At 42.0% G+C, this 14,164-nt stretch overlaps 1 protein-coding gene across 1 annotated transcript in view; it reads left to right on the forward strand.

The window, feature by feature from the left end:
* Window positions 1-14,164, forward strand: part of KIF11 (kinesin family member 11) — a 193,272-nt gene that overhangs the window by 34,997 nt on the left and 144,111 nt on the right. The window contains exon 7 of the mRNA XM_053692415.1: window positions 1,493-1,617. Coding sequence (XP_053548390.1) covers window positions 1,493-1,617 — 125 coding nt within the window. The remainder of the gene's footprint in view (window positions 1-1,492; window positions 1,618-14,164) is intronic.

Genomic DNA, 14,164 nt, shown 5'->3' on the forward strand with positions numbered 1-14,164 from the left:
GCTTCTGTTGATCAGATATGTAGGGCAGCGACTTGGTCTTCACTGCACACTTTTACCAAATTTTACAAGTTTGATACTTTTGCTTCTTCTGAGGCTATTTTTGGGAGAAAGGTTTTGCAAGCCGTGGTGCCTTCCATTTAGGTGACCTGATTTGCTCCCTCCCTTCATCCGTGTCCTAAAGCTTTGGTATTGGTTCCCACAAGTAAGGATGACGCCGTGGACCGGACACACCAATGTTGGAGAAAACAGAAATTATGTTTACCTGATAAATTTCTTTCTCCAACGGTGTGTCCGGTCCACGGCCCGCCCTGGTTTTTTTAATCAGGTCTGATATTTTATTTTCTTTAACTACAGTCACCACGGTACCATATGGTTTCTCCTATGCAAATATTCCTCCTTAACGTCGGTCGAATGACTGGGGTAGGCGGAGCCTGGGAGGGATCATGTGACCAGCTTTGCTGGGCTCTTTGCCATTTCCTGTTGGGGAAGAGAATATCCCACAAGTAAGGATGACGCCGTGGACCGGACACACCGTTGGAGAAAGAAATTTATCAGGTAAACATAAATTCTGTTTTTTCTTTTTTTTAATGCTCAGATTTACCATCACTTAAGACTTTAATTTGTAAGGCGCATGTGTGTTGCTTCTTCTGAAGGTTGCTTTTGTCAGGAAAGTTCTGCTGGCTGTAGTATCTTATCAGTAATGTCCCTGCCTTTTGTTTGTATGCTTACCTGATTAAATTAATGTCCTTCATGATGATGAGACTCCATGAACTTGCCCTTTTTTTTTTTTTTTTTTTTTTTTTTTAATATAATTGACGTCCCCAGTTTTTCTTCTTTTGGTATCAGGGATGTAAGCTTAGGAGCCAGTCCATTTCTAGGGCACTATATGGCAGCAGTTTTACAAGAATGTTATCAGTTTGCAAGAGCACTAGTTGGCAGCACTATTTCCTGCCATGTAGTGCTTCAGATGCCTACCTAGGTATCTCTTCAACAAAGAATATTGTGGGAATGGGGCAAATGTTACAATAGAAGTAAATTGGTAACTTTTTTTAATAATGGTATGTTCTGAATCACAAAAAATTATAAATAAATGAGTTTCATATCAGTTTAATGATCTGGTATATTGGTATGCGTTTAACGCCACCTATTAATCGGGAGGGTAATTCATGTATGTGTGTATCTCTCTCCTCAGTAGAGAATATACTGGACTGAAAGCAATGCAAACTTTATGTATGACTTATTTTGCATGTAGACCTTTAGTAATGTTTTAAATTGAACATTTTCAGTCCCTTCAGTAGCAGCAACCCCCCCTCCCCCCATTTATAAATAATTTCTCTGCCTTATAAAATTTGTATTTCTTGCTCTAGTTCAATTCCAGTAAGCCCATATCTTTAATTAAATGTTACATAGGACAGTAGTTTTATTGTTGTACATGCTATATTGATCATGAGATTGTGAGTAATCTTTCTCTTTCGCTATTTCTCATTCTCAGCGAGGTGTGATCATTAAGGGATTAGAGGAAATAACTGTACATAACAAGTATGAAGTTTATCAAATCTTGGAAAGAGGTGCAGCGAAGAGGACAACCGCTTCTACCCTTATGAACACATACTCCAGGTCTGCTTATCATTTTCTATTCGAACATGTTATGGTACAATGTGGCTTATCTCATTTTGATTAAATTGTGACTCCTCATTCTATAATTTCTAGGATTCCAGTAATGGAAGAACTTTTCTTAATTTCAAGAATTTAGATTACATTTTTTTTTTTTTACTTTAGTGATAGCGCACTATGTATGTATGTTGAGAACTTCAGGGCTGTCAGGTTTAGTTAAAATAAACTTTTTGTCATTAATGGTGATAACTGGCATGCATTCCATGTACACTCTTGGGCAAAAGTTTTTTTTTAAACATCCATACTTTACAGAAAAGAAACTATAAATTGTGATTTTCCTTTTTAATATAAGGAGAGTCCACAATATCATTCCTTACTGTTGGGGAAATACTGAACCTGGCCACCAGAGGAGGCAAAGATACCCCAGCCAAAGGCTTAAATGCCTTTCCCACTTCCCCCATCCCCCAGTCATTTATTATTTGCCTTTCATCACAGATCCGTCTAAAACCGTTACAACTGTGCATGCTGAGGCAGTGGAACAGCGATCATTCGGATCTGTTTCAACAGTTTTCTCAGGACAACCGGTCGAGAGAATCGCTCTCTTGGTGGCTCTGTCCAGATCATCTGTTGAGTGACATCCTTCTTAAGACCATCCTGGGAGATTGTGACTACGGACGCATGTCTATCAGGATGGGGAGCTGTTTGGGGTGGCAAAAAGCCACAGTGCCTGTGGACTCTGGATGAATGCTCTCTCCCGATCAACATTCTTGAACTTCGGGCAATCTTCAACGCTCTGAAGGCTTGGCCCCTTCTGTGTTCGTCCGTTTATCAGATTCCAATCAGACAATATTACCTCGGTGGCTTACATCAACCATCGGGGGTAACGAGAAGCTCCCTAACAATGAGGGAAGTATCTCGGATTCTGGAGTGGGCAGAGGCCCACAGCTGTTTGCTGTCAGCGATCCACATTCCGAGTGTGGACAACTGGGAAGCTGATTTTCTCAGCAGACAATCCTTTCAATTTGGGAAACCGGTCTCTCAACCCTGAAGTGTTTGCTGAGATATGCAACAGGTGGAGGATGCCACAGAGGGATTTCATGGCGTCCTGTCTCAATACCAAGCAAGCCAGTTATGGGTCGAGGTCCAGGGATCCTCAGCCGGAGCTAATAGATGCTTTAGCAGTGCTTTGGAGGTTGTCTCATTTTACCTTTTCCCGCCGTTACCACTCCTTCCTCATGTAGTAGCCCGCATCAGTGATACTGATTGCTCTATAGTGGCCGCAAAGGATGTTGTTTGCGGATATGGTGGGGATGTCTATCTCCTCCGTGGAAGTTACCTTGTCGCAGGGATCTGGTGGAACCAAGGTCCTTTTTGTTCACCAAAATCTAGATTCCCTGAGGCTGACTGTGAGGACATCGAATGCTTAGTCCTAGCCAAGAGAGGTTTCTCTGAGAGGATTATTGATACTCTCATTCACGCTCGTAAACCGGTTATTCTGGTGTGAAGAGCGTGGATTTTCTGGCATAAAGTTAAGGTTCCCGGGATCCTATCTGTTCTCCAGGATGGACTGGAGAAGGGCCTTTCTGCCAGTTCCCTGAGGGGACAGATTTCGGTCCTGTCTGTTTTAATGCACAAGAGGCTCGTGGAACTTCCAGATGTACAGTCCTTTTGTTAAGGCTCTGACTAGGATCAGACCTGTGTTTAGATCTAATGCTCCTCCTTGGAGTCTAAATCATGTTCTTAAGGTTTTGCAACGAGCTCCGTTTGAGCCTATGCATGAACTTGACATTTAAATTGTTGTCCTGGAAAGTTCTTTTTCTACTGGCTATTGCTTCTGGGCGCAGAGTATCTGAGATTGCTGCCTTGCAATGTGAGCCTCCTTATCTGGTGGTCCATTCTGATAAGGCTGTCCTACGTGCTAAGTTAGGTCTTCTTCCTAAGATCGTGTCAGACCGCAACATCAATCAAGAGATTTTTTTTTTTTCCTTCCTTGTGCTCCTATCATTCTTCAAAGGAATGTTTGCTTCATAATTTGGATGTAGTTCGCGCCTTGAAGTTCTATATTCAGGCTGCTAAGGATTTTAGACAAATTCTGCCTTGATTGTTGTCTATTCCGGGAAGCGTAAGGGTCAGAAGGTCTCTTCGACTTCCTTATCTTTTTGGTTAAGCATGTTATCCGCTTAGCTTATGAGACAAAGGGACATAAACCTCCTCAGAGGATTACGGCTCATTCTACTAGAGCAGTGGTTCCTCTTGGGCTTTTAAGAACGAGGCCTCTATTGATCAGATTTGTAAGGCAGCTACCTGGTCCTCCTTACATACGTTTTCAAAATTTTACAAGTTTGATGCTTTCTTTTTAAAGACACGATGAGTCCACGAATCATCTTCATTACTTATGGGATATTCACCTCCTGGTCAGCAGGAGGCGGCAAAGAGCACCACAGCTCCTCCCTTCCCTCCCACTCCAGTCATTCTCTTTGCCTACGTTAGTGGTAGGAAGAGGTAAAGTTAGGTGTTAGAAAAGATTCTTCAATCAAGAGTTTATTATTTTTAAAGTAGTACAAGATTGTGCTGCTTTGTTCTAGGGTGTAGCCGTAGTCTATATCAGTCTCTTCAGTAGAGCTTTTGGTGGCTTTAAAGCAATGGGAACTTGTGGGACACAATTCTCACTGCGCCTCCCATACATTTATGCTGCCCTTATCCTGATGGCCTAAGCAATCTTACTCAGGCTTTATCATTTTCCACAGGGCTATGGGAGGGAAAGGACCTCTTAAACCTGCTGGACTGTCTTGCTGTCGGACAGCATTAAGCTAAGTGCTGACTTTTTTTTAAGCTGGGAGGAACACAAAACTCAGAGGAAAGTGGGCACTTTAATTATATACTTAAACATTTAAGGCTCAGTCACAGGGCTCTTTTATGTTGGGACATCATGCTCTCTGTGTATGGAGAGTCTTGGGACAGCATATGTACTGGGGCTGGTAGCTAAGCTTGTATTTCATTACGGTTAATTTCCCTAACAGTTTATTTTCTCTGTGAAGCCGCTCGGGTTGCGTGTTTTAGTAACGCCTATGATGGGCGGGGCTATCGTTTTTGCGTGCTTTCTGTGAGCTGAGCAATATTCAGACGTGTCTGGTGTGAGGGTCGCTCTATAACCGCATGGTTTTTAACTATATAGAGCAAGCGGTTTTAGTGTTATTGGAGCCCCTATCATCCGGATCGTTAAAGGGACACTGAACACAATTCTTTTTCTTTTGTGATTCAGATAGAGCATGCAACTTTCTAATTTACTCCTATTATCTTTTCTTCGTTCTCTTGCTTTTGCTATGTGAAAAAGAAGGCATCTAAGCTTTTTTTGGGGGGTTCAGAACTCTGGACAGCACTTTTCTTCTGTTATGTGTGATCAGTCCACGGGTCATCATTACTTCTGGGATATAACTCCTCCCCAACAGGAAATGCAAGAGGATTCACCCAGCAGAGCTGCATATAGCTCCTCCCCTCTACGTCAGTCCCAGTCATTCTCTTGCACCCAACGACTAGATAGGATGTGTGAGAGGACTATGGTGATTATACTTAGTTTTTATGACTTCAATCAAAAGTTTGTTATTTTAAAATAGCACCGGAGCGTGTTATTACTTCTCTGGCAGAGTTTGAGGAAGAATCTGTCAGAGTTTTTTACTATGATTTTAACCGGAGTAGTTAAGATCATATTGCTGTTCTCGGCCATCTGAGGGAGGTAAAGGCTTCAGATCAGGGGACAGCGGGCAGATGAATCTGCATTGAGGTATGTAGCAGTTTTTATTTCTGAATGGAATTGATGAGAAAATCCTGCATACCGTTAAAATGACATGTATGTATACACTTCAGTATTCTGGGGATGGTATTTCACCGGAACTACTCTGTTAAAGGTCACTAATCCTTTTTAATAACTATTTATCATGTTAAACGTTTTTGCTGGAATGTAGAATCGTTTACATTGCTGAGGTACTGTGTGAATAAATATTTGGGCATTATTTTCCACTTGGCAGTTTTTTTGCTTTAATTGTGACAGTTTCGTTTCTCTTCACTGCTGTGTGGGAGAGGGAGGGGCCGTTTTTGGCGCTCTTTGCTACGCATCAAAAAATACCAGTCAGTTACTTTTATATTTCCTGCATGATCCGGTTCATATTTGATAGATCTCAGGGGTCTTCAAACTTCTTTGAAGGGAGGTAAATTCTCTCAGCAGAGCTGTGAGAATTCTTATAGTGACTGTGAATAAAAACGTTGCTTTGTATTTTTTATGTCAAATTTAATTATTGTTATTTTACTAATGGGAACAAACCTTTGCTAAAAGTTTTGTTGTTTTAAAGTTTGATGCTATAACTGTTTTTCAGTTCATTATTTCAACTGTCATTTAATCGTTAGTACCTCTTTGAGGCACAGTACGTTTTTTGCTAAAAAAGATTATAACCAAGTTGTAAGTTTTTTTGCTAGTGTGTTAAACATGTCTGACTCAGAGGAAGATATCTGTGTCATTTGTTCCAATGCCAAGGTGGAGCCCAATAGAAATTTATGTACTAACTGTATTGATGCTACTTTAAATAAAAGTCAATCTGTACAATGTGAACAAATTTCACCAAACAGCGAGGGGAGAGTTATGCCGACTAACTCGCCTCACGCGGCAGTACCTGCATCTCCCGCCCGGGAGGTGCGTGATATTTTGGCGCCTAGTACATCTGGGCGGCCATTACAGATAACATTACAAGATATGGCTACTGTTATGACTGAAGTTTTGTCTAAATTACCAGAACTAAGAGGCAAGCGTGATCACTCTGGGGTGAGAACAGAGTGCGCTGACAATGCTAGGGCCATGTCTGATACTGCGTCACAGCTTGCAGAGCATGAGGACGGAGAGCTTCATTCTGTGGGTGACGGTTCTGATCCAAACAGATTGGACTCAGATATTTCAAATTTTAAATTTAAATTGGAGAACCTCCGTGTATTACTAGGGGAGGTCTTAGCAGCTCTCAACGATTGTAACACCGTTGCAATACCAGAGAAACTGTGTAGGTTGGATAAATACTTTGCGGTACCGGCGAGTACTGACGTTTTTCCTATACCTAAGAGACTAACTGAAATTGTTACTAAGGAGTGGGATAGACCCGGTGTGCCGTTCTCACCCCCTCCAATATTTAGAAAGATGTTTCCAATAGACGCCACCACTCGGGACTTATGGCAAACGGTCCCCAAGGTGGAGGGAGCAGTTTCTACTTTAGCTAAGCGTACCACTATCCCGGTGGAGGATAGCTGTGCTTTCTCAGATCCAATGGATAAAAAATTAGAGGGTTACCTTAAGAAAATGTTTGTTCAACAAGGTTTTATATTACAACCCCTTGCATGTATCGCGCCGATTACGGCTGCGGCAGCATTTTGGATTGAGTCGCTTGAAGAGAACCTTAGTTCATCTACGCTAGACGACATTACGGACAGGCTTAGAGTCCTTAAACTAGCTAATTCCTTCATTTCAGAGGCCGTAGTACATTTAACCAAACTTACGGCTAAGAACTCAGGATTCGCCATACAGGCACGTAGGGCGCTGTGGCTAAAATCCTGGTCAGCTGATGTTACTTCTAAGTCCAAATTACTTAATATACCTTTCAAGGGGCAGTCTTTATTTGGGCCCGGTTTGAAAGAGATTATCGCTGACATTACAGGAGGTAAGGGCCACGCCCTACCTCAAGACAAAGCCAAAGCTAAGGCTAGACAGTCTAATTTTCGTCCCTTTCGGAACTTCAAAACAGGAGCAGCATCAACCTCCACTGCACCAAAACAGGAAGGAGCTGTTGCTCGTTACAGGCAAGGCTGGAAGCCTAACCAGTCCTGGAACAAGAGCAAGCAGGCCAGGAAACCTGCTGCTGCCCCCAAAGACAGCATGAACCGAGAGCCCCCGATCCGGGACCGGATCTAGTGGGGGGCAGACTCTCTCTCTTCGCCCAGGCCTGGGCAAGAGATGTTCAGGATCCCTGGGCACTAGAGATCATATCTCAGGGATACCTTCTAGACTTCAAATTATCTCCCCCAAGAGGGAGATTTCATCTGTCAAGGTTGTCAACAAACCAGATAAAGAAAGAAGCGTTTCTACGCTGCGTACAAGATCTGTTAATAATGGGAGTGATCCATCCGGTTCCGCGGTCGGAACAAGGACAAGGGTTCTATTCAAACCTGTTTGTGGTTCCCAAAAAAGAGGGAACTTTCAGGCCAATCTTAGATTTAAAGATTCTAAACAAATTCCTAAGAGTTCCATCGTTCAAAATGGAAACTATTCGGACAATCTTACCCATGATCCAAGAGGGTCAGTACATGACCACAGTGGATTTAAAGGATGCTTACCTTCACATACCGATCCACAAAGATCATCACCGGTATCTAAGGTTTGCCTTCTTAGACAGGCACTACCAGTTTGTAGCTCTTCCATTCGGATTGGCTACGGCTCCAAGAATCTTCACAAAGGTTCTGGGTGCCCTTCTGGCGGTACTAAGACCGCGAGGGATTTCGGTAGCTCCATACCTAGACGACATTCTAATTCAAGCTTCAAGCTTTCAAACTGCCAAGTCTCATACAGAGTTAGTTCTGGCATTTCTAAGGTCGCATGGATGGAAAGTGAACGAAAAGAAGAGTTCTCTTTTTCCTCTCACAAGAGTTCCATTCTTGGGGACTCTTATAGATTCTGTAGAAATGAAGATTTACCTGACAGAGGACAGGTTAACAAAGCTTCAAAATGCATGCCGTGTCCTTCATTCCATTCAACTCCCGTCAGTAGCTCAATGCATGGAGGTGATCGGCTTAATGGTAGCGGCAATGGACATAGTACCTTTTGCACGCCTACACCTCAGACCTCTGCAATTATGCATGCTAAGTCAGTGGAATGGGGATTACTCAGATTTGTCCCCTACTCTGAATCTGAATCAAGAGACCAGAAATTCTCTTCTATGGTGGCTTCATCGGCCACACCTGTCCAGGGGGATGCCATTCAGCAGGCCAGACTGGACAATTGTAACAACAGACGCCAGCCTACTAGGTTGGGGCGCTGTCTGGAATTCTCTGAAGGCTCAGGGACTATGGAATCAGGAGGAGAGTCTCCTTCCAATAAACATTCTGGAATTGAGGGCAGTTCTCAATGCCCTTCTAGCTTGGCCCCAATTAACAACTCGGGGGTTCATCAGGTTTCAGTCGGACAACATCACGACTGTAGCTTACATCAACCATCAGGGAGGGACAAGAAGCTCCCTAGCAATGGTGGAAGTATCAAAGATAATTCGCTGGGCAGAGTCTCACTCTTGCCACCTGTCAGCAATCCACATCCCGGGAGTGGAGAACTGGGAGGCGGATTTCTTGAGTCGCCAGACTTTTCATCCGGGGGAGTGGGAACTTCATCCGGAGGTCTTTGCCCAAATACTTCAACGTTGGGGCAAACCAGAGATAGATCTCATGGCGTCTCGCCAGAACGCCAAACTTCCTCGCTACGGGTCCAGATCCAGGGATCCGGGAGCGGTTCTGATAGATGCTTTGACAGCACCTTGGAACTTCGGGATGGCTTATGTGTTTCCACCCTTTCCGCTGCTTCCTCGATTGATTGCCAAAATCAAGCAGGAGAGAGCATCAGTGATTCTAATAGCGCCTGCATGGCCACGCAGGACTTGGTATGCAGATCTAGTGGACATGTCATCCTGTCCGCCTTGGTCTCTACCTCTAAGACAGGACCTTCTGATACAGGGTCCATTCAAACATCAAAATCTAACTTCTCTGAAGCTGACTGCTTGGAAATTGAACGTTTGATTTTATCAAAACGTGGTTTTTCTGAGTCGGTTATTGATACCCTGATACAGGCTAGGAAGCCTGTTACCAGAAAGATTTACCATAAAATATGGCGTAAATACCTATACTGGTGCGAATCCAAACATTACTCCTGGAGTAAGGTTAGGATCTCTAGAATATTGTCTTTTCTACAAGAAGGGTTAGAAAAGGGTTTATCAGCTAGTTCATTAAAGGGACAGATTTCAGCTCTGTCCATCTTGTTACACAGGCGTCTGTCAGAAAATCCAGACGTCCAGGCTTTTTGTCAGGCTTTAGCTAGGATCAAGCCTGTGTTTAAAGCTGTTGCTCCGCCATGGAGTTTAAACTTAGTTCTTAACGTTTTACAGGGTGTTCCATTTGAACCCCTTCATTCCATTGATATAAAATTGTTATCTTGGAAAGTTCTGTTTTTAATGGCTATTTCCTCGGCTCGAAGAGTCTCTGAGTTATCAGCCTTACATTGTGATTCTCCTTATCTGATTTTTCACTCAGACAAGGTAGTTCTGCGTACTAAACCTGGGTTCTTACCTAAGGTGGTCACTAACAGGAATATCAATCAAGAGATTGTTGTTCCATCCTTGTGTCCAAATCCTTCTTCAAAGAAGGAACGTCTTCTACACAATCTGGATGTAGTTCGTGCCCTCAAGTTCTACTTGCAGGCAACTAAAGATTTTCGCCAAACTTCTTCCCTGTTTGTCGTTTATTCTGGACAGAGGAGAGGTCAAAAAGCTTCTGCTACCTCTCTCTCTTTTTGGCTTCGTAGCATAATACGTTTAGCCTATGAGACTGCTGGTCAGCAGCCTCCTGAAAGAATTACAGCTCACTCCACTAGAGCTGTGGCTTCCACTTGGGCCTTTAAGAATGAGGCCTCTGTTGAACAGATTTGCAAGGCTGCAACTTGGTCTTCGCTTCATACTTTTTCCAAATTTTACAAATTTGACACTTTTGCTTCTTCGGAGGCTATTTTTGGGAGAAAGGTTCTTCAGGCAGTGGTTCCTTCTGTATAATGAGCCTGCCTATCCCTCCCGTCATCCGTGTACTTTTGCTTTGGTATTGGTATCCCAGAAGTAATGATGACCCGTGGACTGATCACACATAACAGAAGAAAACATAATTTATGCTTACCTGATAAATTCCTTTCTTCTGTTGTGTGATCAGTCCACGGCCCGCCCTGTTTTTAAGGCAGGTAAATATCTTTTAAATTATACTCCAGTCACCACTTCACCCTTGGTTACTCCTTTCTCGTTGATTCTTGGTCGAATGACTGGGACTGACGTAGAGGGGAGGAGCTATATGCAGCTCTGCTGGGTGAATCCTCTTGCATTTCCTGTTGGGGAGGAGTTATATCCCAGAAGTAATGATGACCCGTGGACTGATCACACAACAGAAGAAAGGAATTTATCAGGTAAGCATAAATTATGTTTTTTATTGGTGGATGAATATATCCACCAATCGGCAAGAACAACCCAGGTTGTTCACCAAATATGGGCCGGCATCTAAACTTACATTCTTTCACCTCAAATAAAGATACCAAGAGAATGACGAAAATTTGATAATAGGAGTAAATTAGAAAGTTGCTTAAAGGGACAGTCTAGGCCAAAATAAGCTTTCATGATTCAGATAGAGCATGTAATTTTAAACAATTTTCCAATTTACTTTTATTACCAATTTTGCTTTGTTCTCTTGATATTCTTAGTTGAAAGCTTAACCTAGGAGGTTCATATGCTAATTTCTTAGACCTTGAAGCCCACCTCTTTCATATTGCATTTTAACAGTTTTTCACCACTAGAGGGTGTTAGTTCACGTATTTCATATAGATAACTTCTCGTGCACGAGCACAGTGTTATCTGGGAGCAGGCACTGATTGGCTAGACTGCAAGTCTGTCAAAAGAACCGAAAAAGGGGCAGTTTGCAGAGGCTTAGACACAAGATAATCACAGAGGTTAAAAGTATATTATTATAACTGTGTTGGTTATGCAAAACTGGGAAATGGGTAATAAAGGGATTATCTATCTTTTAAAACAATAAAAATTCTGGTGTAGACTGTCCCTTTAAAATTGCATGCTCTATCTGAATCACAAAAGAAAAAATTTGGGTTCAGTGTCCCTTTAAGAATATTGCAGTGACCCCGGTTGGCAGGTAGGCACCTCAGCAGAGTTGCTGAGGTGTTTGGGTGTCTGATTTTTCTTTAACGGGGTATGTGTTTGTTGTTTTTTTTGTTTGTTTTTTCGCTGCAAAAAAAAATAAAAAAGTAGTTATCTTTTTAAAATTTAGACACAGATAACAGTAAAGGTTTAAGTGATCAAATGTTTTTTTTGGAGATATAAAGTAATTTATCTAATAATTTTTTGGAACACTTTTTTTCTAAATGTAGTAAAAAAAAGTTTCATTGTATATTTTAAAGAGACAGTAACAATTTAGTATTACATTTTTTTTATTTTTATTTTACATTGTCAGCTTATTGTGTTTCAGTATGGACTTAGGAGCCGTGCAGAATGTTACTTGCTCCATGTGTTTAAATGCAAATGTGGAACCACCAATCCCTTTTTGTCCCTAGTATTGAGAGGGCATTATGTTAGAAGTAAAGATTTTGCATGAGCTGCGCTTATGTCTTCTACAATTTCCGATGCGTTGTCTGCTTTTCCTATGCTACAAGGCAAACGTAAGAGGAAAGACAACCATGCGATCAATGGTGGCAATCTCGGATGTACCCTCCCAGGGAACTGAGATGGAGGGTATTGAGGTTCCATTGGAAGGCGAAATTTCAGACTCGGAAAGTTCATTGCCTTTGACTGATTAAGAGGTTGTATCTTTCAGGTTTAAACTAGAACACCTCCGCCTGTTACTCAGGGAGGTTTTGGTTACTTTCGTTTAGACGACTGATTCCACAGTAGTGGTCGCTCCTGTGAAGTCGAGTAAATTGGACAGATATTTTGAAGTTCCTTCTTACTCAGACGTTTTTCCAGTGCCGAAGCGAGCTTCAGAGAATGTGTCTAAGGAATGAGAGAGACCAGGTATTCCCTTTTTTTTTTTTCTTTTCACTGTACTTTTTCCTGTAAATAACCTGTATTTGTTTTATTTGTAATTCTGCATAAAGTTCAGAATTCTTTACTGTGGTGAATGTAAATTTTGATGCTAAAGTGCCTGGTTTTTAAAAATTTGATTAAAAACAGGGGCACTTTATCAAAATTTACATTTCACTCGTTTTGTGAAAAAATACTTGCCTTTTAATCTTGACAGCCGCTCCAGCTTCCTCCGCCCGTCGCAAAGCCTCTTCCTGGGTGTAAAATGAGGAATCCGGCTTCCTCCAATCACAGCGTTGAATCAGATACTGATTCCCCCGGGGAGGAAGCCGTGATTGGAGGATGACTCATCCGTTTCTGATGTGAAATAAATGTGATAACAAAAATCATAAAAGGAAAACCAAATAAAGTTCTGAATAAAGGATATGTCTGTGTCCTCTGGATGAGTTTTTCAGCTTGTTAGCATTCCTCAGTGAGATCCCATAAAAAAGGAAACAGAAAATTGCAACATAGTGTGAATCTGTAATGGCACTTTGAGGAAGTAGTTGTTTTGTAACAAATGACTACTCACATTTGTTGGAGCTTTCCACTAAGCTCAAGGATATGCGCACTCCCACTTTATACTGATGGGAAAACAGTACACTAGGCAAAACTTGGATACAAATTTATTTTAAAATATATAAAAGCGTCACATAAGCCTTGATAACACCACAATGTAAGGGTACAAAAGCAGATATGCTGTAATAAATGCTTCAAATCGCCAAACTTGCAAAGAGGTAAATGGATCAGCAGGAGTGTGACCGCCGAAACCAAAACCTCTTTAGTAGCAAGACAGTAGCGCTAAGCCCCCAGGTGTCCTGGCTAGTGTAGAGACGTGATAAAACTCAATATAGAACAGTTCAGTTCCGACGTACGTTTCGCAGGTATGCTTTGTCAAGGATTGTACTTCTTTTAAGAATCCTATGGACAAAAAAATGGAGTCCATTCACAGAAAGGCTTTTCATCAAGCAGATTTTTTCCTCAGGCCAGATGTTAGTATAGCCTGTGTTGCAGCAGCCTCTACTCTTTGGTGTGACAGATTTCAGATGACACTCTGGATGATAATTTCCAACATTGTCTAGATCTTATTAGGTCAGCCAATGCATTCATCTGTGATGCAATCATTTGACATCAGGATTAACGCCAAGAACATGTTTTTTTAGCTGTTCTTACAAGAAGGGCTTTGTGGCTGAAATCATTGTCGGCTGACATGGTTTCTAAGACCAGACTTTTGACTCTTCCTTTTCATGGAAATAGTTTTTGGTCCTGGTCTCAATGCAATTATTTCTACCGTGACTGGAGGTAAAGGAGTCTTTCTCCCTTAGGACAAAAAAGTCCAAGGGTAAAAGAAGGGCTCCTAATGCTTTTATTTCCTTTTTTTCAATCTAGGAACCAAATATCCTCATCCTAAAATAATGACTCTTCCAGAACTTCCTGGACGTCCTCTTTCACTTGGAACAAGTCCAAACTGTCAAAAAAAGCCCTCCTTTTCTACCAAGTCAAAATGAAGGTACGGTCCTCGATCTGGATCCTCTTCTGGTAGGTGGCAGATTATGCCTTTTTTCAGAAAGACTGGGCTCAATCAGTTTGAGATTGCTGGGTTTTAAACAATATTTCCCAGGGATACAGAATAGGCTTCATATTAAGGCCCCCCCCTC

The sequence above is a fragment of the Bombina bombina genome, chromosome 9, assembly GCF_027579735.1.
Source record: "Bombina bombina isolate aBomBom1 chromosome 9, aBomBom1.pri, whole genome shotgun sequence".
Lineage (NCBI taxonomy): Eukaryota > Metazoa > Chordata > Amphibia > Anura > Bombinatoridae > Bombina > Bombina bombina.